A 23,379-nucleotide genomic window follows, 5' to 3' on the forward strand; every position below is an offset into this window, starting at 1 on the left:
TCCTGCATAAGGCAATTTCAGATTCAAGTTCACTCTTACCCACTCTGACAGATCAGTTCCTTCTGGGCAGGGACTATCCTCAGCAGGAGACACGTGAATCTGAGATAGGAAGCAAGAGCACATGTTCCGTACGTATCCTTTTCCTACAGTGTTCTGAAAGCTCGTATTTCAGTTGTAGTCAGTAGGTTTGCATTCTTCATCCCTGCTATAATGCTGCTACCTGCATGGCCTAGCTCAACTGTACAGTTCTACAGCCAGCTTCTTTTTTGCACCATCATACCATATGCATGCCAAAATTCAGAGACAGCGATAGTCAATGGCTTTACAGGAGTTGTAAATGTAATGAAATTTCCTTTAAAAGTTTAAGGCAAGAATTACATATACTGAAAGATTTGTTTCACTATGAGTTTATATTTAAGCTGAATTTGCACACTATTAAATCATGCTGAAATAAAATAGCATCAGTGTTACTACCCTGTACAGCTTTACCAGAAATTCTTGGGCAGAGGTGACAACTCAGAAAAACAGGATTCAGCTTTCACTGCAGAAGCCGAGTTCTACTCTTAACCACCACAAGTCAAGGAAAGTTGACTGCAAACACCTTTAATATGAATACAAAATTCACATAGGATATACATTCTGGGGAACGTAAATGAACTATTACAAGAGATTCTGACAGAACAAAAACATAAAGAAGGCTCTGTCAGGACAAGAATTTAATAAGGAATGATTAAAAAGTTTGATTTACAGTTACATTACAGTTGTGTTAAGCACTGAAAACTTTAAGAATGTCAGCTGAAAGGCATCTGAACATACAGTACATAAATCATACAATCCACACCGTTGTAAATAACATATCTGAAATATTTCATTATACTTAACAGAACACAAAGCAACATAACATGTGCAAATGAGGACTCCAATATACTGAATTTAAAATGTCTATAATAAAATTGACATAGAATTTTACATTTAAGGACTACACAGTTGATGGAGAAATTAAAAAAGTATCCTCCATGTTAATCCCATTACCAAAGTATGCTTTTCAATTAAATAGAAAAACTGTACTGGCCCAATTTCCTCTCTCAAAATCATACCTGTCCATAAAGGTTAACTAAAGCTTTAACTTGCTCTAAGTGTACAATGAAACAGCATTTACACAGTCTCCTTTCCCTTGTTGGGAATTGACAAGCCATTCTGTGAAAGGGTTCTTGCATTATGTACACTGGTGGAAAATATTATCTTATAAAAAGGCACATACCTGTGATTTAAGGCTAGTACGGTATTTATTTCATAGAGAAAGTAAAATTTTAAACAAAATTAGTACATTGCATGGTTGGCCTCACTCTGCAAGCCACCTGGTGCAAAGCAAAAATGTGTGCTTAGAAGCCTCAGACTGACAGTGATTCTTGCTTTAGTGTTTTTTTTTTTTTAACCTATGATGGAAAGATACATCTTTTTAAAAGGCATTTACTGCAATTCCACTAGCCAATGAGTCATCTGTTATTGTTGCCTTATATGCAGATATCACACATAGGCCTAATATTATTAATCTGCAAAATATTCTTTTCACTCTCTCCTTTTTAAAAGCCATATGAAAATTACTAAAGATGTTTTCTGTATTTGTCTATAAAATACCAGATGTCGGTACAAATCATGTAAACCTCCATTTGGAAATATTTTGACTAGCCACCAAAACGACCAGAAATCAAAAACATCATTTGTCAGTGCAAGTCTATAATAGTTTTGTTTCCCTCTCCCTCCCTCCCTTCCTCCCCCCCATCCCAGTTTCAGAAATAACCACCGATCTTTACATATAAAAGGAGTGCTCTATATTTGAAATGACAGAAATTATGTTTGGTTACCTTACAGTCACCCACTTTCCCACCAAATTCAGTTTTACAGTATTATAAAAGGGGGGAAAAAAAATTAAAGCTGTCTGTGCAAGAATCACTACAACAGTCCTTCAACCCCAACCCTTAATTATCAGATTTAAAAGATTTTTTAGGTTAGCATTGGGTCCTCTTCTCTGATCCAATTACTGTTCTTCAAGCCAGGATGGGGCATCTGCTCCAGGAGTTTTCAATTTGATGTGGAACTGTTTAAGTGTCTGTTCAAGCTGCTTCTGATTCCCAGCAAAGTATGCCGCAATGGCATTGTGGAACAGAACAAGCTGATTGTGCAATACCTTAACCTGCAGGCAAGGAAAATTCTTTAACATTAAAGCAATTTAGAGTTTTCATAAAGTATGCTTAACAGTCAATACCAACACAGTATGCATGGACCAAAATCAATTCACTAAACAGCATAATGTTATCAAATATCAAACACTTGATTACAAGTACTTCACTCCTTGAAATTAGATGCCAACCCTCAGTCTAAGATACCTACCTGCAGGCCAAATGGACTTCCCTGAGACAGTACCTGAGAAATGCATTATTTAAGTACACAGTTCATTTATTTGCCCCCCTTGCAGAGAGTTGCTGGTTTCCAGCTCACATACACCTAAGTCAAATGAAACTGATGTTCTTTTCCCAGCAATATTTCTTGACCATCTCTCGTAACACAGGATTATTTACTGCACTTGGACAATATCTTGACCGTAACATTTGTGCAAAGTAGTCATGCAACACACAGGTCAGAGCAGTAATCAAAACTTGGGGAGAACAGCACAAGAGCAGCTGGAGGGCATCACCATTTTTCTCTTCCAGTCTAGTCTATGATGACATACTATAGCACAGATGAAGTTAAACAAGTGTTACATTTTCATCCTAGCACACCAGTAAACCTGAAGTGGTGAATGATGAACAGCAGTGTGCTGAAAAGGCATCTGTCCAGTTTCTCCTGCAGCCAAAACCTGTCCTTTTTGTTCTTGAGTGTACTCTCAGCCCAGCACAACCTTATTCTTGTGTCAGAGCCCAAATCCCTAAGGTGGTGGTCTGTAGGCTGGCCTGTTTCCAGCCTACAAGACCTTGAGCCCAGCAGCATTTAACCACCACAGAAGAGAATGGGGAGGAAGAGGGTGGCTGACTGAGCCAGGTGGGATGTGGTAGGTAGCAGATTAAGCTTTCTCTACTCAAATTTTGGATTACTGCCTCATCTCTCAACACAATCCACAAGGGACAGTCTACTCCTGTCATGCTGGGAAGCAAAACTGTCTTTGGGCCAAGTGTGGCCTATGCCTACCAGTTGGCTGTCCCTGTTTTAAGAGATTATTTGGCTAACATGCTTTTTTGAAACGCACGCGATGCAATACAGAAATACTTTATTGCCTTCATTTAAGAAAAGATATCAAATTAAAAAAACCCAAACATATATTAGACATGCTATTACACTAGAGGAGTAACATTTACAGTATTACACAGAAGTGTAATAATATACTTTAAAAATAAAATACCTTGAGAAAAAAGGGCTACATGTGTGCATGCTTACAAACATATAGATATAATACATAGAAAAGTTTCAGCACTAGAAGTTGAAGTCTCTTATGAGTATACAACAATTTTATTCTTTTTACTGAACGGTCTCATTTCACAAATTAAGTTTTACCCATAAACTGACAACTGCACAGACCTTAGATAATCTCTCTTTGGTGGCCCAATTTTTGGTATAGTTGTCCTTACAATTTGAAAACTTGCTCTGAAAATTTGAAAATGTTTTCTTTCTTAATTCAGGCTGATTTAACTAAATACACGTCAAAGAATAGGCTTTTTGCCTCATTAACGGTGTAAAATGGTAGGTTATTCCATCAAAATGCTCTCCAAGAAAAAAAATATGAGGTATGTATGGTTAGGAAGGAGTTCACCATGCACATCATATCTTAAGACAATGTTTTTTAAGTTTACAATAGACTTCACAAAATTTATCACATACAGCCATTTTAACATTTAGGAGATACAGAATTTAGCTAACTACACTTGTCCAACATAGCTCAGCTTTTCAGTGTCATAAAAGATGGCCCCTTTTTCAGTTTGTGTGGGAACATATGTATATAAATACAAGTATTTTTTTAATCTACAAAAATTTTCATCCCCAAAATATTATGTCATACAAGTGGGAAATGTTACAACAACATAAAGGGTTTGCTTTTAAAAGTTTAGAGAGCAAAAAAATTTAGGAGGTACAGTCTTTTTTTTGAGCAGATCCTTTTATCATTGACATGCAAGACTTTATACAATCCATGCTAGGAATTCTATGCAGAAGTACCCTCACTGTTCCAGCATATTATTAAAATATTACAAGAGTTTTATTTATACTGTTTATAGGAACTCAAATAAAACAGGATAATTAACCCACCCTCCCAGCCCAAGTTCATCAATTTGAGACCAAGTTTGGTACTTTGTTTGGGTAGCTTTTAACACAAAGCTTCTGTGAACTGCCCTGAAGACTTCTGATAATTTTATATTCAGTCAGGCCTAGGCTCAAGTATGCATGCACACACATACAGAGGCAGGAACTCACAGTGTAGAGGCAGATGATATGGACTGAAAAAATATGTTTGTTTTGGTGAGGTTTTTTGAAGTACCAGAGCTATCTCATTGTATGAGGTTCTATCCCCAAGCCAGATCATTGTGGTGTAAATTTTGTGATCGTTATCAAACTGGTTGCAGAGGTTCAAGGTGTTACAACTTCTGCTCTCCTCCTTCCGAAGCTGATTGCTAAGTGAATCCCAGAAGTGATGGTGGGATCTTATTATCCATAGCTTCATTCAGGTAACTTTAAGATTAAATTTCTAGAAAGAGACTACTTAAAACTGTCTGACACTGTACAAAGAAGCTCTACTATGAAGCAGCAGCCAGCTAAGAGAAAAGAGAAAAAGCTGTAACACCTCAAATCACCTGATGTCCACTGCAAAAACACCTGCAATCATGGCTGAGAACTGAACAAGTATTCACTTAAAGCCAAGTTCAAACCTAACCAGTTTTCCCATGAAAGAATCTCAGCCTTACCCATCCCATATCCAGCCATTGATTCCTACTTCCACACTATGTTTCACCTTAGCCCTCTGTTGGCAAAACATGCATGCACTTATGTAGTCAGCTGGATCAGGGAACAGATCTAGATTAAAACTAACCAGACAACAACATATTTGCTTTAACCTGGACCAGTTCCCCAATCTGATTCTCTGCACAGCTGCAAAAACACATTTGTAAACACAACAGAGAAGGCAATGGGGGGAAGGGGGATAGAGGATGAAGGGACCACCTTTTTTTTTTTTTCTGCAAAGTCTGGAAGTGACTGTCAGACTACAGTGTTAAAGGCTAACTCTTGGGCACTAAACTGTAGCACCTATGCCAGTAAAGGAGCATTTGAAGATTTGCCTTTCAATCAAAGGATGTTAATGGTATGTTGCTAAAATATGGGTTACAACATATGACTAGCATGCCTGTCAAAAAGCCATGGTGTTTTACAGTTAAACATAATTTAAAATCATTGTTCCTTGTTAACTAACTACATACACCTATTTGTTCCTAATTACAAGCAGAGTAAGCACTCCACAGTAGACTTGGCAAACTTAATCTCAAAACAAAACTGAACTTTGTCATTAAGCGTAAAAAATGGGCATGCCCTAAACAGAAGACTTAAATTTCACATAGAGAAGATAATATAGGTTGGAACTGAGTTTTCACATTTCCTCTGGATACTCTTAACATTTAAGTTCTTTTTAAATATTGGCCTTTTCCCCCCCACCTCCCTCTAAACACCATATTTTCCATGGCACAATAAGCAGAGATTTCTTTACATTGTCCTCATTCAGACTGTTTCAGCCATCTCAACAACACCAAAAAGACTAACCCCATTCTAATCTTTCTGTCAGTTTGTACCTCCTCACAACTATCATAATCCCTTCCCCTAGCTATCTTTATTTGAAGTTATTTGGTCTGAACAGTTACGTCACCTGGGTTTCCATTAGATTGCTTCTGCAAATGAAAGCAATATGTAAGCATTTAAATATCAAACTCCTGAAGTACAACTCACAGAACTGCATTCAAATTCTTTCTCTACACAGAATGATATTTGACATTTCTCAAGTGCATACATAAATAACAGTTCTTCCTTTCTCAAAAAGGCAATGCCTTTTCAAGAAATTTTCAGTGGAAGAAATCTTTAAGCTAAGAACAGGCCACCGTCCTTATTTAAACAAACAAAAAAAATTAACTATTTGTAAGCTACAGATTTTGTTTACAGCTATTCCTATACTCATTACCCAATGCCACAAACTTCTACAGAACTCTGCCAGCTGGGGATAGCACCAAGACAACTTTGCAGCAACATAAAAAAAAACAGTCCTAAATTTAAGATCAAATGCTATAATGAAAGTGACTAGAAATCTTGTAAATCTTGGTTTTACAGACAGAAACGCAATCCCAGCTTTACTGTAACGCAGTTCTCTGAACCTTTGGGGCTTTTAATTGAAATATTAACATACAAACCCAGGAGAACAGGTACAAAGAGATGCAACCATGCAATGCCTTTTTTCCACTAAACATAGGGCCAGCTAGATTATGGATGTTTGGTGACATTTGCAGCAACACAGACCAACCGGAGCCCACCAGCCAGTTAAACTGCCTTTATAGTTCCTTTGCAGTGACAGCTTGAATCACCTCCCAGTTTTCACTGCTCTCCTCATATACAGTGCTTAACCAAATATGGGACAAAACTTTTGGGTGGGAACATAACTGAGTGCGTCTAGTAGAGGTACATTTACAAAAGAACATTGAGGATTGTTTTGACATTAATACGTCAGGAAAAAAAATACATAATTTTTAAAAAAAGTTTAATATTGGTCAGACTGTAAAAACATATTTATTGGGAGATAATCATGAACTGATTTATCTAATTTAAAATTAAACCCTAAATTGTCTAATTGCTTTGCAATAGCAAGGTTTCATTACACAATCCTGTTTTCAGTACAGAAGTGATAATAACAACTAAGCTTCAGACTACACTGTACCAATATATACAAGACTTGAAGCCCAAAGGTTTACAAAGTACAACTGAAAATTTATATGGCTACCATACCATTTTGTTACCTAAAAAGGCTTCTCTAATTAGAACAAATACTCATTCACATTTGGATTCAGCACCATGACGATACATCTAATAAAGTTGATGATTAGAGATTTGCATGTTCTAGTATATCATAACTGATATACTAGTGAGTCTGGCAAGGCCATGCCTTGAATATAGCTGCTCAAATACTAACCCTCATTTGCCTTGTATGCAATTAGCTTGCAACAACAGAGGCTTTCTAAAACAGGCTACAAAAAGGCCCTTTGGAGAGACTGAGTAAACCCAGTATTTTGCTCATGGGATCATCTTTTATTTTGATCTCCTATTCTATCACATGAGTACCAATATGGTCCCGGGGATAGACACACAAAATGGCAAGTTCCTACTATTAAGAATACCATATCAGTATAACCAGATTAATTCCCTCCCTGGGACTACTGTAGCAGCTTAATAATATCAAAATCGCCCTTCCACTTGGGAGTTCAACATCGTACACAATCTTCAGTTTCTGAAGTTTAGCCATCTCCTAAACAGGGCACTAGTCCCACACCTGAAGCAGCTGTGTTAGATACACTCATACAGCTGTATCCACTGTGCTCTTCCTCCTTTCTGTCTTCTCCTTCACGTTAGGCACATGTTGTATTTAATAGATGTTTAAATTATGATGAATCATAGCAATTGTTATCATCTACCCTTGGAAAAAGTAGAAGATCTGAGATTTTAATTTCCATTAGATTTAATAATCTAGTCCCTATACATACTGTTCCTGTACTTATTGAGTTAATAATCCTTTAAAATATAAAAAGTAATTGACTTAAGAGAAGTCACACTTTATATGTGGCTAAAAATTAAAAGTAATATTTACAATGGTTGTAATAGTTGTCTGGCAAATCAATTGTGCATTCCAGTTTCTTAATACTAGCTACAGGACAAGTATGAGGTCTAACAGGAGTTCCCCTTCCACTGACATTAACTTAAAAAAAAAAAAAAAAAAAATTGGTTGACACCAGAAAAAGGAATAAAGATGACAGATTAGTAAGAACATCATCTCTCAGATATCACTGCCTCCCACTACCCCCCAGGAAACACTCTGGGCAAAAAAGAACAAAAACTTTCAGAGAGATGCAAGCTCCTGAAATGAAAATTTATGATTAGGATTAAGATTACATATTGTTTACTATGGAGAATCCTATACAATAAATAGAAAATACCAAAGTAAAGCTTACCTGAGTAAAGCTCTCAGTAGATAATTATATTTAAGCCAGTACTTGACTGTAAAGGAAGTCCTTTCTATGGTTTATTTGGGAACAAAATTACATACACCCTTTAGTAAATATTTTGACATCTCTAGCGTCAAAACTGAGAAATGTCAGCCAGTGATAAAAAGGCTTAAGCATGTGAAAGTTCCCTCTGTATTAATCTAAAAGAAAAGCCAGGAAGGAAAAAACAATCTCTTTCAGAAACAAAATTTGTAGGCTGTGACTGCTAACAGGATGCTTGATCTAATTCAAGACTGTCACTAGGAAGAAAACTTCATTAATGTTCCCTAAATTATCTTTTTTTTTAAATATGGAATTTTTTTGTACAAGATGGAAATAAAATGCTTTCACTCTGAAGTTGTCCTATCTGTACCGACATAAATTGATCAATCTGCTATATAATGCAAACCAAAAGAAAGCCCAATAAATGCTATTTTCAACCAATTTGAACTTAAGCATCAGAATTCCTGTACAGATAAGAGCTAGAAGGATCACACAATTTCAACAAAAGTACATTATATTAGTAGCACACAACTTAGTAGAAGATGAAAACAAATGGGAAAAAAAAAAGGACACCTTCAGTACCTTCAGTATACCCATTTTCAACTTAGCATAGTGTTAAAACTCAGTTCTTATGAGCATTTTCTAATTTAAGCATAAGTATCAGCATTCAGGTTAAACTTCAGCTTGTTCAAGAAAATTAGTTTCCATATAAATTTTTTCAAGTTGAAAGTTAATTAACTACAAGTTCATCAAGAACAACAAATGAAAGTCAGGGCAATACCAGTTTTTAATTATCTGATGATCCGGTTTCATCAACTCTCCATGGCTATGTGATTCCAGACCCCTGATCCTAACGCAAATGCCTATATGAAGTAACTGCTCAAGAGCTACATTTTTAGCATATATTGTTTTGGAAACCAAAAGGTTTGTTGATTTTCTCCACTTTTTTCGTCTCATTTGTTGACGGTTCATGTTTCTTACCTGTCTTCCATCTTTGTTCTAAGTAGCTAATGCAACTGTGTATGTGATAATATATTCAAAAATTCAGAATCATAATCAGTTTTAATTGGTTTAGCTTGTCCCCATGATTTCCCCTTGAAGTTTCCTCCTTCTATGCAAGGAGTGTGATTTACTACTGTTGCCATTTGGGGCCACTCCTGTATTCTCTGACAGGCAGTTGTTACCTACATTCAGATCTTTGAAATACATGAATTAACCATCCTGAAAATGTTAACCCCATGCTAGATGTGGCAAACTGACATACTGATATCTTTTATGTGAGTTTTGACCACATTTTCCTCCCAAGACCAAGGAAACATACAGTCACAGATGATTACAATCATCTCATTTACTACCAGTATGAACAAAAATCAGATCTTGAAAGACCATCATTTTTACATCCAATTGGAAACAATTTAGAAGGATTTGTTTAAGAAAGCAGAGTTTAAGTGTGTTCTCTATGGCAATTCTACTGTTGCCTGGTAGACAGAATAAGAGGGGTAAGAATCCTATCATTAAGAGGGTATAGATGAAATGGTACGGTTGGAATAAACACATATGGAGAAAAAACAACTTCATATGAACAGTTCAAGAGCCCTGTTTGAAATTAAGAAACTATAAGAGCACTAATTATACAAAGTTGTAGTTCTCAGTTCAAGTTATTAGTTTAAAGAAAGCTTAACTTTCACATTCTTTGTGCATATCATATGACAGTGTTGTCAAATACAAGTACGACACTGAATGTTAAATCAGTAGTTATACGACTCATTTACCCATTAAATGCAATAAACTGGAAAAGTAATGCTTTTCCAAACTTGAAACCTCCCGTATCAACAAGAAACTTACTGCCATAATGTTTGCCATTTGTAGTTGGAGCAGCTTGATTAGGGACTTTTAAGGTTGCCTACTTCAAAAGTGCATGCTCCAGTGATACAGCAAGAACTCAGAAAATTCAGCTTATTTTCTTTGCTCACTCTGCTTTTAAATTAAGATATATTTTAAGATCTAGCAACTAAATTTCTTGCAAAGCAGAAACTTACAGGACAAAACTAAATATAACATCAGAAGTTGTATCTTACCTTATTTTCTTCCAAAAACTTCAATTTGATAGATACATCATTACGCATTTTGTCGTATTTCTCTTTATGCACTTGAAACAGTTGTTGTGATTGCTCAATCTTTGGCAGAGTGCTTGCATCACGAGGGCCAAGATTCAGCTCTTCTAGGTCTGTTCGATAGGCATCATATTCAATCCTGAGAAGAAACAGGAGGAGGAAAAAAACCCCTAAAGGCAAAGTGTCTTAAAACAGACCTCACATATAGAGCCAAGCACAATAGAAGATGAACAAAACAATCAACTATGGAAAAAATAAGAAACTCAGCAAGTTTCCCCCCCTCCCTTCCTATTCATCAAGCAAGACCACCCCTTAGTACATTGTATAAAGCTGCCTGAAGTACGCCCCCATTTTTGTTCCTGTCTCAGCCACATGCTCCCAACCTGTTTTGTGCTGGCTTCAGCAGTCAGAGCCTTTCCTGAGACATCTCTGCTTATTAACCCAGATAGAGCTAGTCCGTTTTTTTTCCAGGTTATTCTTCTGCTGGTAAATCAGTTCAGTGAAGAGTTTGTGTTGAGAGCAAGAGAAGCACCAAGAGCAGGACATCCCCTTCAAGCAGATGTTTAAGCAACGGCTCACTTCTACCAAACTGTCTTGAGGCTTTTTCAGCATGCTCTAGGCTCCTCTGTATATATTAATTGGAAGAGTTTTACAGTTCTTCCACAAATAGTTTTGTGGGAACTTGTCTGCCCTATGGATAAACAGGCTGCAAAAAGATGATGCATTATTTATACTCTACTGAGGACCTATCTTATTTTCCTAGGGAAGTCAGACTCTGGATCAATACCACCACTGAAGGAGATAAGGGAAGAGAAAGACAGAAAGTTAAGACTAACAGCTGGGTAAATATTTAAGTTAACTCTGCACCAAAGGTATATATCCTACTTCTAGGTAAGACAGATGAAAAGTATTTTCTAATTTACTCTTGTTCTCACCAAATTATCTATCCTGGATACTGCCAGCAAAACCAGAATTGATGTTATGGTATAGACTCTTGCCTGCAGATACCTGACAAATGTTTTAACTGAACCAGCTAGTCTTCATATACCACTATTTAGTAAAAAAGTTATAAACCTCCTTGATATGCTTCCATATTAGACTGTACTATTTTATTACATGAATAGAAATGAACCAGTCATACCGTCTTTATAATTTTAATGGGGAAAAAAAAAGTGTCTTAAAAGTATTTTTTAATACAGAAGTTTGAATATTCAGTTTTGTCTTCAAAAACATTAAGCAGGCTTTTTTTCCAAGATACGTTTATTTAAGTTTTCTATTCATCAACATATAGCATTTGTAAGTGGGGAAAAGCACCTATGGAACATTAGTAGTTTAAAGATTGTATCACTAAATTAATCTTCTGCTTTCCAGTGTTACATACAAGTCTACCAAACACTGGATCCTTGCCAGATAAACTACTTTTATAATTTAAATCATTATTGCAAGTGGATGAGACAAATGCAGTAACAGCCTCAAACTTTTTTCTTCCTCCTCTTATGCAACATGGGCTCCTTTGTTCACAGCCATCTAGCACTCAACCAGGTAAAGTTACAGACAATAACAAAAAATCACTTCAAGGTCATGGGCAGCCCTGCCCAAAGCCTCACTCTTCGTTCCATACTACTTTTGTAGCTCTCAAATAATGGAACCTAGCATATCAGCATATGATAGATGCCAATTTTAATGGAACAAACCACCCTATTTCTGGCTTTTCAAATATGCTTTCTCACAGACATTTCTCAAACTGGAAACAAATCAAGAATAAAAACTGGTTATAAAAACCAACTTTTCAGTTGGTATAACTGCCACAAAATAAAATGCAACATTTTCAGAGGTAAAAGGAGTAATATTCACAGGGCTCTTCTTGATTCTCATTGACACTATGATTCAGGCTTTATTTAAAGAGTTTATGACTTAATTCCAAAAAGGAAACAAGCCAATAGAGTTGATAGAAGAAGGGAATAGATGAATGCTGAAGTGCAACTGGGGACGGGGAAGATGAGGCACAGAAAAAAACGTGACTTATTTTCACACTGCAAAATGATGGACTGCATATGTAAGAGAAGAATCTTTGTAATTTATTTGCCTTATTGAAATGGCAAAATACTTTATTTCTTTAATGAACAGAAAGGGAAAGTAATGAAGGTATTTCAGGAGGGAAGACCCATATACTGAAACTGACTGGCAAGAACAATCATAGCAGATGTATTTTGCATAAATTTTCAAGGGGATACCTGGAAAATGTGAGAAGCAACTTTTTTTTTTTTATAATACTTTAGTGTCAAAGCTATAGGTTATATTAATATTAATTCTGCTTTTCATGCCTTTTGAAAGTGTACCTAAATATCAGAACAGTAACTTATTATACTGCCTATAAATAAGCATTAGAACAGAACAATTAGAAGAAGAGGGGGAAAGAACCTCAAAACTCAAGCAGTGTGCAATTTTTGACAGCCCCCCCAACACGAAAAATTATATGCATAAACTACATTCTTTGGCAAATTAAAAGAAATAAACTTTAACCTATTAAGTGAATGAAAGAAAGTCAAAATGGAACCAAGCATCAGAAAGGACCAGAAGTCCAAACCCTGGCAGGAAAAGGGAACTTGGCTTTAGAGTACTATGCCACATCCAAAAGTAACCTTCTCCAGGGCAGGAAACCCATTATCTACTGCTAGATCTTATTTACTGACTAAGAAATTTCTTTTTTATTTTCCCCTTTCTGACCAAGCCTCCAACTCCTGCATAAAAATTGAAGTGCGAATTATTCATATTGTGCATCAACAGAAGCACAAGATTAAATGTTTTTCAGTCAAACAGACTATTTAACCTATTGCAATGTAGCTGGATAAAAGGGTTAATTTTGCACTGTCACACTGCTTAGAAAGCCACTTTAACCCAGCAGGTAGGAAAAATAGCTATAATTACTTCTAGAACTAAGTAGTAAAATTAAGTCTAGAGCAGAACACTTACAAAACATTTGAAGGTATATGGAATGAGGCAGTTAAAAACCTTATAACACGACTATCATATAATTAGGATTTAGTTATCTGACAGGTTAGTCACTCAAATACAAGGACTAGCTGATACAAAGTCTGTTTCCTGAAGATTAGTTTGTAATGAAAACAGCTAGACACAGAATAGCTACCTGGCACTTTCATACTGTTTCACAGTCAATAATGTATCTTCAATTGTTTTATTCACCAATGTATTCACACTGGCAATAAAAAAGTTAATAGCCCCAAGAAGAGTTTCTCCATTTTTAGCTAGAAGTTTCTGCGTATCTGCATTGTAGCCAAACTCCTCCTATAAACAAAGAGCAGAGAAAACAAAACTGTAGATCATTTAAAGTCATAAAACTCATCACCAACTATACAAAAAATACAAACACAGAGATGTGGCAGTTTTTCCACTTCTGTTTGGGTATGGTTATGATTAAACCATAATACAACATAATTAAACAATACAACATTCAGTTCACAGCTTTTATGAAATCTCTCTAACATCAGCAAACCATGGTTTACAATTTTGTTACCACAAACGATGTTAAATCCTATCTTATAACGTGATTTTTCTGCACTTTGAAGTCTTGAATGTTACTTAAAAGGAAAGTGCTAATGTAATCTTTACATTGTCATTCAGCAGGGTTTTAATCCAGCATCTGGTTGTCTAGGTGACGCTTTAATACCAACAGAGACACCACTACATTAAATACAGTAATGTAACTAAATTCACAAGGGCACACAGCATTAATTAGCTCTTAAGTTTTATTCTTACATTCTGGAAAAGAGCATTGCAAAACACTCCAACATCTATCCCAGTTTAACAGGCTGTAAATAATTGAAGAACAGAGCATTATAATGGATAGCAAATAAAAATGATAATGTAGCTCAGCCATAAATTTTGAAGGGACAAGGGCAAAATTATTTCCAAGGCATTTCAGTCACATTTGGACATATGTTTGTTCATGTCTTTTTGTTAACAGCAGTGTAAGCTCTGACCAAGGCTGCAAAGATTTTTCCAAATGCATGGATGCCAAACAAGTCCAATTATTATATTTATGTCATCCATATGGCATCTTCATATTCTGCAGATGGGAGTTCTCACAAAAGAGTACAATCTCTGGTTGTAATGGCTGTAAAACACACTACGTTCATATTTGGAACTTGGTCATCTTAGGCTTGCACACTGCCAACAACTGACTCAGAAGTGCTGCATTCTCCCAGTTCCCTTTCATCTGTCTAGAACACAAACACCAAAGCCAAAAGATATTTCATGTTAACATTAACAACTTCACGAGGGTAAGGGTAATGGGCAATGGTAAGGGAAGAATGCTCTAGTAAAGGAGGTGCAGTGGAAGTAAGCAATTTGAAGGGGAAGAAAAAAAGGGAGAGAATTTAGGGCAAGTTTTCATGAGCTGAGCCCTGTAAACACTGCTAAGGATCTGTTGCCTTTGCTTTGCAAGCTGCCTCAGTGGCAAAAGCAGCCAGTTAAATCACTACAGGCCTTGCTGAAATAAAACCAGTATTTTTCAGCTGGTTTTGCTCTAACATTACCAGCTACACAGTAACACAAGCGCTGGCATGGGGAAGAAATCAGAGCATACAGGCAGAGACAACAGCAGCAGGACTGCCCCTTTTCAGCAGTGTTTAGTCCCATCTCTTTTCCCTCCTGCAGGCAAGACTGCAATTACCCAGATCACTGCAAACCCACGTGAGCAACACTAACAATTCAAAGGCAGGGGGTAAGAAGGATGGGACTGCAGTGGCTTGCAGTACTAAGAAACATGCTAGCCACCAAAACTATCTTTCTACTGATTGGTTCATACAGTTTCATATAAAAACTTTTTGAGTTTTGTCCATGACGTCTGTGGATGCCTCTTATGAAACAAGGCAGGAAATCCTTTCTGTATCAAGAGTTTAAACTCAGTTCATACTCTATGCACAGATCAATTAAAATTGGAATTCATCTGTCTATATAATCGGAGGCGCGTGAGCCTGGAACCAGCAGTTATCTTTGTATCCAAAAGCAAAACAGCAAAACATTCACATTAAGTAATACCTCTGTAGATACCACACTGAGATGTCATTTTGTTATCATGTATAAAATAATATTACCTTAAGAACTGGTGTGGGTTTTGATTTTTTTTTAACTTATATACTGTTATCACATTAAACATTAAAGACTAACTGTTCAGAAACTTTACTTTTAGTCTTGCACTAGACTTTAGTCTCTTTAGAGGCAACAATGCTATCCAAACATCCAAGAAGAGTAGGCCAGGCTACAGATAGTAATATGGTACAGATTAAACAACAGGGAAACACAAAGAGGAAAGAGACAAACATCAGGCAAGTCTCCAAGAGGCGAAGGTCAGGTAACTTTTATTACAGCAGCAGAAACCTTTATTTGATTTTCATCAGCATCCCCATTCAATAATCTACACAAGAGATGAATGACTGAAACAGATTCCAAGAGCAGTACAAGATGCTGAAAGAACGTGGAAGAACAGCATTAGAAGTTACAAGCTACTCACGGAAAAAAAAAAAAAAAAAGGCATTCATTAAACAAGAGCATGATGCCAAATTTAATCCACGTTTCAGAAGAAACATCCAGCTTCAGCACATACTTCACAACAATCGCTAAGTTCTGCCACAAACCACATGTCTGTATTTGTGTTAAGAGTAAACTGGTTATTAAAAATGTCTTTTAGCAGATTATTTCATTTCTTAGCTGCTAGAAGTGTTCTACTTTCACAGATTTTCATCTGTCAGACTGCAATATTAAAAATTCCTGTACTCCAGTGCAGGAGTCTCAAATTTTTTTCAGCTACCGATCAGTTAAGATTCCTCTCCGCATCTATGAACTTCACCTCCTCCCTTAACAGACAGTCATGAAAAGGGAAAAATAAACAGACAGAGGTTAAGTTTAATAATCACAGAGATAATTTGGGCTGTTTCAGCAGCTATGTTTTAGGGAATCATTAAGCCCCTTAATACTGGTTTTCCAAAGGATCAGTAGCAGTATGAAACTGCTTTAACTTCGGAAGTACAGAACAATCAATGCAGAAGCAAGCCAGCTACTATGTTTTGTATGCAACATCCACCTTCTCTTTACAGCAGTTTTAATATCAGCAACAAAAAGTGCCAGTGTTACATAAACTTCTAAACCAAGGAATCATAATAACCCAAATGCAGATATCTAAAGATTACCTCTCTTGCTCAGAAACGCAAAACAACATAATATAGTCCTATTAGCAGCAAGATTCTGATTAAAACAAGACTTTGAGATGAAATCTCAATGCTTAAATATGCTACAGAAAAATAATTTACTCATATTCAATGTGCACAAGTGAAGTAATGTGCCCTATTCTACTTACTCCCAGGCGTATTCCCCAAAGACATCCTGTAATTGAAATGACGTTAACACTCTGGAACACTTTGATGACATTTCATTAGAAGCAAAATTAATAGTAAAATACATTTTCTATACAAAGGAAAGTTGTTGGTTCTTGAGTCCAACCATCAACTAAAGGCAAACATTTAAAAAACAATAAAGAACTACAGTAATTTCAATAATTTCCTACAGTTGTGAATTACATAAGCTTTTAACACAAGGAGTTTGTAATATACTGTTAACTACAATGTTTAGAAAAGTAGCTGCTAACTACTATATTCCCCACACGAGTCAATTAGGCTTATCTTCATCTCTGCCATTTTATTTTTTAACACCAAAAAGTCTTACATGAAGTTCCAATGATTTCAAACTCAGGTCAGCAAATGCATCTCCAAGTTGCCTTTGGGTATGTACCATCTGGAAGAGTTGTGTGGATAGCGTCTGTGCCAGTCTCAAGATATTTTCATATTTTTTTTTGTTATCTCTCAATATATCTATTTGAGCTTCTAGTTCCAGATCTACTGTTCTTGAGCCACGACCCAATTTTTCAGAGATGATCTGACGTGTACACTGGGGGGGGAAAATTAAATTATAAAGAATCAAGTATACTCAAGACAACACAGCATACACCCATTTTCAGCTTCAAGGGACGTATAATTACACACAATTCTTTCACAATCACCCCTCCCAATATAAGTTTGCACAACAAACTGAAAAAACAACACACTCCTTAGAAGTTTATCAGGACTCAGCAAGAACAGCTGGACAAGTCTCAACTCCTACCAAGATGAATATTCAAGTTAACAAATCAAGAGCATAACTAATTGTTTCTCAAGTAAAAGAACACTTATCTCTTTTTAGGTTTGGTGAATCTCATTAAGTTAAAAGAAGCAACTTAGTCCACTGCATTAAAGTCAGTTAATGGGAGTATTACTACTTCTGCATAAAAATATCTAGTTATCTTTGGGCTTTGTCTACCAACTATCCAATTCCAGATCATTCATATTATGTTTTTTAAAGCTGACTGGGACACTGGAAATTCCTACCAAGAAATGTGTAAAACTACTAAAATGCATTTCTCATTATTTACACATCTATAAAATGGAGCTGATTGTCTCAAAGACTTACGATTTCTTTTCTATCACAAGTCAAATTCTTAACAGATTTGCAGTTCATTAACACAGAAAACGTGCTTTACAAGGCTGTAGACACTTTCACCCAGCAAATGGCTGTGACAGCTCTGGCTGCTATCACATTCCACTTATCTGTGACACCTTCTCTGTCAGAGATTTGAGCGCAACTTGGCAGTGAGCATCCCAGGATGTACGCTGGGGTTTCCCTTGACTGAAACACAGGAGAAGCCATTTGCAAAGCAGATGTATACCAAAACCATACAATTTATCTACGGAAAGCAGGAATTATTAGCTGTTACAGTAAGTTACTTGAACTTAATCTGCGGGCCCAAGAGGTGAAGACATAACCAAGTTACACATATGAAGAATTACTGCTAGAAACAGAATTACAAGGAAATGTAGTTAGTAGTCAAGGCCACAACTACTCTGAAGGGACTTAACCTAAGTGCAAAGCTGCTGTTTTGCTAGGTGAAATAATGCCCAAGCCCGACTTGTATCACGTTCCCCAAATAGATTACAGCACTGGATTTCCCAGGGTTTCCTGGGAAATTCGAGGACTTTAGTTTAATCCAGTCTTCACTATATCCAAAGGAGATACACATTTAACCTGCTACAAGTTTTATGTCCTTTCTAAATTTAATAGACAAAGACTGGAAAGACTCGAGAATGATCAAGCAGAACGAGTTGGTCATAACTCATAACCTTTAGATTGGAAGGTACAGACTATTCGGGCTACTTCATTAGATTCAACTAATTAACAAGAAAGAGCACAGCAGACATTTTGTCTGTCAAGAATGGAGAAGTTTGGGAGAGCATAACAAATCATATCAACACAGAATACAACTTTACTACCAAAGTCTGCAACAGAAATTGCAAAATACAGCTTAGCAATGAGTGTGGTCAGAACATAAATAAGCATTTCACTAGGAACTATGGAATTAATGGATAAATTTTAGCTGTTTTCCAAAAAAGCTGAGACAGACACACACACACCCTTATGGAAATGCAAGAGAAAAATCTGAACCACAGAAGGCAAAATTTTTGGCAGCAAGAATAAATTAAAGGAAGGAGTTATTTTCAATCAAAGAGTATTTGCTTCAGAAGCTACAGCAAAACACCTAAAAAACCCCAGCAATGACAAGTGATGAAAAACAAGTAACTGGAAAGACTTACACTGCATACTTCGTTAGACTGAGATGTAGCTAAAGTTGAACACTGAGACTGAACAGGAATAATTGAGAAAGAAGATGCACCTATCTATTTTGATTTACTCTGGTTCTAAGCAGACTAGTACAGACACACAAGTTGCTGTACATTCTCACTAGCAAATGGAGGAAATTCCACACATTAATTCCATTTTGCTTTGTTCTAAAAGAGTATCTAAAAAGAATACTGTCCTGAATAAGATCACACTCTTCAAAAAGAAGTCACACGAGGCAAAATTTAAGAAAAACAACTCTATCAAAGAAAAACCACCAAATTACATTTCAGAGAAATGTATTTTAAATTGCACATGTTAAAATACCAACAGACATTGCTAGACATGTCTCAAATAAATGTTCCAATAGTAGCCTAGTATTAGAGAGGCTTGTAAAACAAGTATATTGAGTTTTTTTCCTCAAAGTTTAAGAAGTTATATGAAAAACAAAAAGATAAAACTTTTCATTAGAATTGCTGAAAGTCAAGAAGAGTCACAACTTTCTCGTGCCTATGTCTTTTTGCTAAACTGAGAACTCCTTTCTCATCCAAAGGGGGAGGCAGGGGAAGGGCACAGAACAGAAAAAACTCTTGCTGCTAGATTATGGAAAGAACAGCACTTTCTTCTGATGCTGACTCATGATTACTAGTGAGCATAAGATTGGAGTGAAGAGCAACAGTAGCTGCAAAGGCAACAGAATAATCTTATCAAGTTATAAATTATGGGAAAAAGTTAAACGCAGTCTACGAAAATTCATGGTTAGGCTATACAAAAGAGCAGCTTTAACCTCCTGTGATTTTCAACTGAAAACAGTTTCTTAAAACAGAAAAAAAAGTGGGAGACAATAAAAGCAACTGTATCTCATTCAGAAATGCATACCGGACAAAAAACCCCCGAGGTACTCAAAATATATGGAAGCATACTTGATCATCTCTTCACAGATGGGTATGACTTCTGAACATATCCAATAACTTAGATTTTACAACTCCTGATACAGACACCATGACAAACTACTCACTTCTGATTCCTAAAGAACTTCCTAACTGCAAGTTACACCACTAACTCCACTTCTTGATTAATGTCTGGCACATTGAATAGCATACATTTCAGCTGCTGACCTCCCTCCACTAACGATTTACTCCTGACCTTTATTTCTTGCATCTTCTAACCTATGATCAAGTTAGTTATTACAAGATAAGGAGGAGACTTCTTCCCATGACCCAGGGGTTCCCATGGGACCCAGGGGTTCCCATGGTTCCCAGGGGAACCAAAGCAAGCCAGTATGTCCACAAACTGAAACACTGTCCTTAATCAAATTCAATATGCTTTTTGTATCTAGCTGACACATAAAGTGTTTTCAAATGTATGGCATCTCCAGGGACATTTGCGTAATACTCCCTCAACTCCAAATGAATTCATAAGGTCTCTCTGAACAATCCTACTCCTCCAAAAAAGCCTAACTTCCGATTCTAACACAAACAGCAGTGTAAGTGTTTACCAGTGGATAGAACTTCTTCATCCCTGCTTCCCATCCTCACTGGGGAGGAAGTCCTTTTCTGGAGTTAAGAACACTAGAGGAATTCAGATCTCTGTTTTACCAGGGAAGTGGTTTCCACAGATTCTTCATTTCTTCAGGGTCTGATGTAGATCCCACTGATGCACAACCCACCTGTCCAGACCGCTGTCATTTAAGTTGCAGGCATAACAAAAAGCTGTTTTTCAAAACTGGTCTTTCTTTGAAACTCCTAACAGTAATGTATTCCCTGACAATTGTTCCTCACCTTATGGCTTTTTAACGAGAGTCATTAAAAAGTCTAGCTAACTGGTCTGGCTTTAAGCACCTTTTCTTTATTCTTTTGTTATTATTTTAATTTCATCAAATCCCAATTGATGACAAAGCATCATATAAGAGTAAAACACACATGAATTGAAGCAACAATTCCAACACTAAGAAAGAACAATCAGCCAAGACAGAACAAAACCATCAGAATAGCAATTAACAAGTATGGAACTTGTAGATAGGCCTGACTTTTTCCCATCAGATAAAATTTTATTGTATCAGCAATCAACTGAAAGATAGCAAAGATTTAATTAGAAGCATTGGTGCTGAAACCTGTACATTCTGTATGTTGGAGGGGGCATTAGAAAAGGAACACATTCTTTACCTCATTAAATCAATAATAGCCTATGAAAGATTTTCCAATGAAAACCAGGGATTTAAGAAGGCTTACAAAGAATGCTACACTTGGAAGACAATTAAGCCTTCTCTTGCTTACGCTCGCTGCAACAACAGATTACTTTCATACCACAGTACAATACTTCGAAAGCTTTAGTCCAATCTAGTAGCAAGCTCATTTCTAGAATACATACACACACACACACAAATATATGTCTGCATACCTTGTAAGTGTTTAGGCTCCACTTTCTCACCAATTCCAATTTTTCCATTGCTGGATTCTTTACTTCATCTGCTAACACAACGGGTCCACTCTTCTGTTGAGCTCTGCCCCCTATGTCAGACACAAAGCAAATCTTCAAGGCCTTCACTTTTGTTTTAAGGGATTAATGCCAGGTATGGAACATTTGTGCATGCAAAAGCAGAGCAAGGTGACAGTAAGAACTTCAGATGAATGTGCTGATTTTCAAAATCAATTCCATAAAGAATTATTTTTAAACTGATACGAAGTGCGTATATCTCTCAGTACTTCATGTAGGAGTAAACTGAATAAAGCTTACCTGAATGCAAGGAGTTTTACTAACCAACCTTAAAACAGTTTATTACTTAATCTGTGTTTTAAAATTCTAACAGTTGAACACCCTCTTGGATTTAGTCAATCTAAAAGACTGTTTACAACCTGCAGACCATTAAATGAAAATTATCAGCATATAAAAACTGTTGTCACAGAGTACAACTTTTCCAGTGAACGTCATCCTTTCCAGAAGATGCGTTCAGCCAATATTTAAATTATTTCAGCTTTATTAGCTCATTGTATTAGGACTAATTAACCACCAGTATAAAAACAGCAACGAAAACCATTTAAGCAACAAATTAAAATATCTAGGGCAAATCACCACATATTAATTGCTAATACTTAGCATTCTCCAGCTAGTATGAGATATCATGTGGATTCTAAGTTTTAATTTTGCAAAAATATTTCCAAGTGTCATAAATAGTAAGAATTGCAAAGCACTATCACTTTTTAAGCAACGTTTTTATTTACTCATGTACAATTTAGACCAACTCTAATCCCTGCTGCTACTTACAGTCACCTTAGTCTTGCCAAGTTATTTATATAAATAAGAGTTTGGAAAAAAGTCTATACAGATGCCTCAAGATACTCCTTTAGCATCAAGCTCTACTATGTTCTTTACGTCTTCAAAATGCTGCGCAAACATTAAGTAATTAATCCTCTCAACACCCTTATGAGGTAACTGAATAGGCTTTCTCCTTTTATATAGGAGGAAACAGACAAAGATGTTAAGTAATTTGCCCATAGGCACAAAATGAGTCAAGTGGCAAAGCCCAGTTTGGGTGTTGTGAATTCCTAATGGCCACCTCATACTCTATTCTACTGGAATACATGATCATTTTGGCAAAAAACATCAAAAGTTTCAGCTTTAACCTAAATAAAAGATTTTGGTTACTCCCATTTTAGCTACTCTTTGTTATTATTAATATTTGGTAATTATTTTTTAAATTCTATGGAGCAAAAAGCAGCATACAGAAAGGGAAGCGGAGGTTACTTTGTGAACTGTTAAAAGCCAGAAATGAGAGCCACCAAAAAAACCCAGAAGTTATATTTCCAACTAACAGTAAAATATTAGAGACACAGAGGAGTTAGTACAGTGTCAGCAGAGACAAGGGCGTTATCCATTCAGTGCTATGATACCTGTGGGAATAATTAAATCACAACCTTGTCCAGCCAGTCTGCTAGCTGCTGCACTGCTAGGAGATATAACAGATGATTTGGGTGATGCTGAGGAACCTGAAAAGGGGACATATTTAACCATGAAAATCCATCCTCTCCCCTTAGAAGACAATGTGCACTTTTACACAGGTAGGTTTTTCTCAAAAACAAAGAAACATTTGCTTCAGCAACACAATAAATAGAAGCATTCACAGAAAAGTTGCTGGAATTTCTGATGGAAATGCTTTTTAAGACGTGCAGCTGTTCATGTGAACTACTCCAAGTTTTCATGATTTAATCTTTTTCTCTATGTCATGATGCCAAACTTCTTTTTGTGAGAGTAAATACAACTAAGAG

At 36.3% G+C, this 23,379-nt stretch overlaps 1 protein-coding gene across 11 annotated transcripts in view; it reads right to left on the reverse strand.

Moving 5' to 3' along the window:
• Positions 1 to 587: 587 nt before the first annotated feature.
• ARFIP1 (ARF interacting protein 1) overlaps positions 588 to 23,379 on the reverse strand; it is a 43,749-nt gene continuing 20,957 nt past the window's right edge. For 7 of the 11 annotated variants that reach the window (XM_074866657.1, XM_074866655.1, XM_074866661.1 and 4 more), the window contains 6 exons: positions 23,005 to 23,100; positions 21,515 to 21,624; positions 17,132 to 17,353; positions 13,539 to 13,696; positions 10,355 to 10,529; positions 588 to 2,194 (listed from right to left, as the gene is read on the reverse strand). In XM_074866657.1, coding sequence (XP_074722758.1) covers positions 2,039 to 2,194; positions 10,355 to 10,529; positions 13,539 to 13,696; positions 17,132 to 17,353; positions 21,515 to 21,624; positions 23,005 to 23,100 — 917 coding nt within the window. In that variant the 3' untranslated portion in view covers positions 588 to 2,038. The remainder of the gene's footprint in view (positions 2,195 to 10,354; positions 10,530 to 13,538; positions 13,697 to 17,131; positions 17,354 to 21,514; positions 21,625 to 23,004; positions 23,101 to 23,379) is intronic. The other 4 variants (XM_074866660.1, XM_074866659.1, XM_074866665.1 and 1 more) reach the window with 2 other exon arrangements.

The sequence above is a fragment of the Strix uralensis genome, chromosome 4, assembly GCF_047716275.1.
Source record: "Strix uralensis isolate ZFMK-TIS-50842 chromosome 4, bStrUra1, whole genome shotgun sequence".
Classification (NCBI taxonomy): domain Eukaryota; kingdom Metazoa; phylum Chordata; class Aves; order Strigiformes; family Strigidae; genus Strix; species Strix uralensis.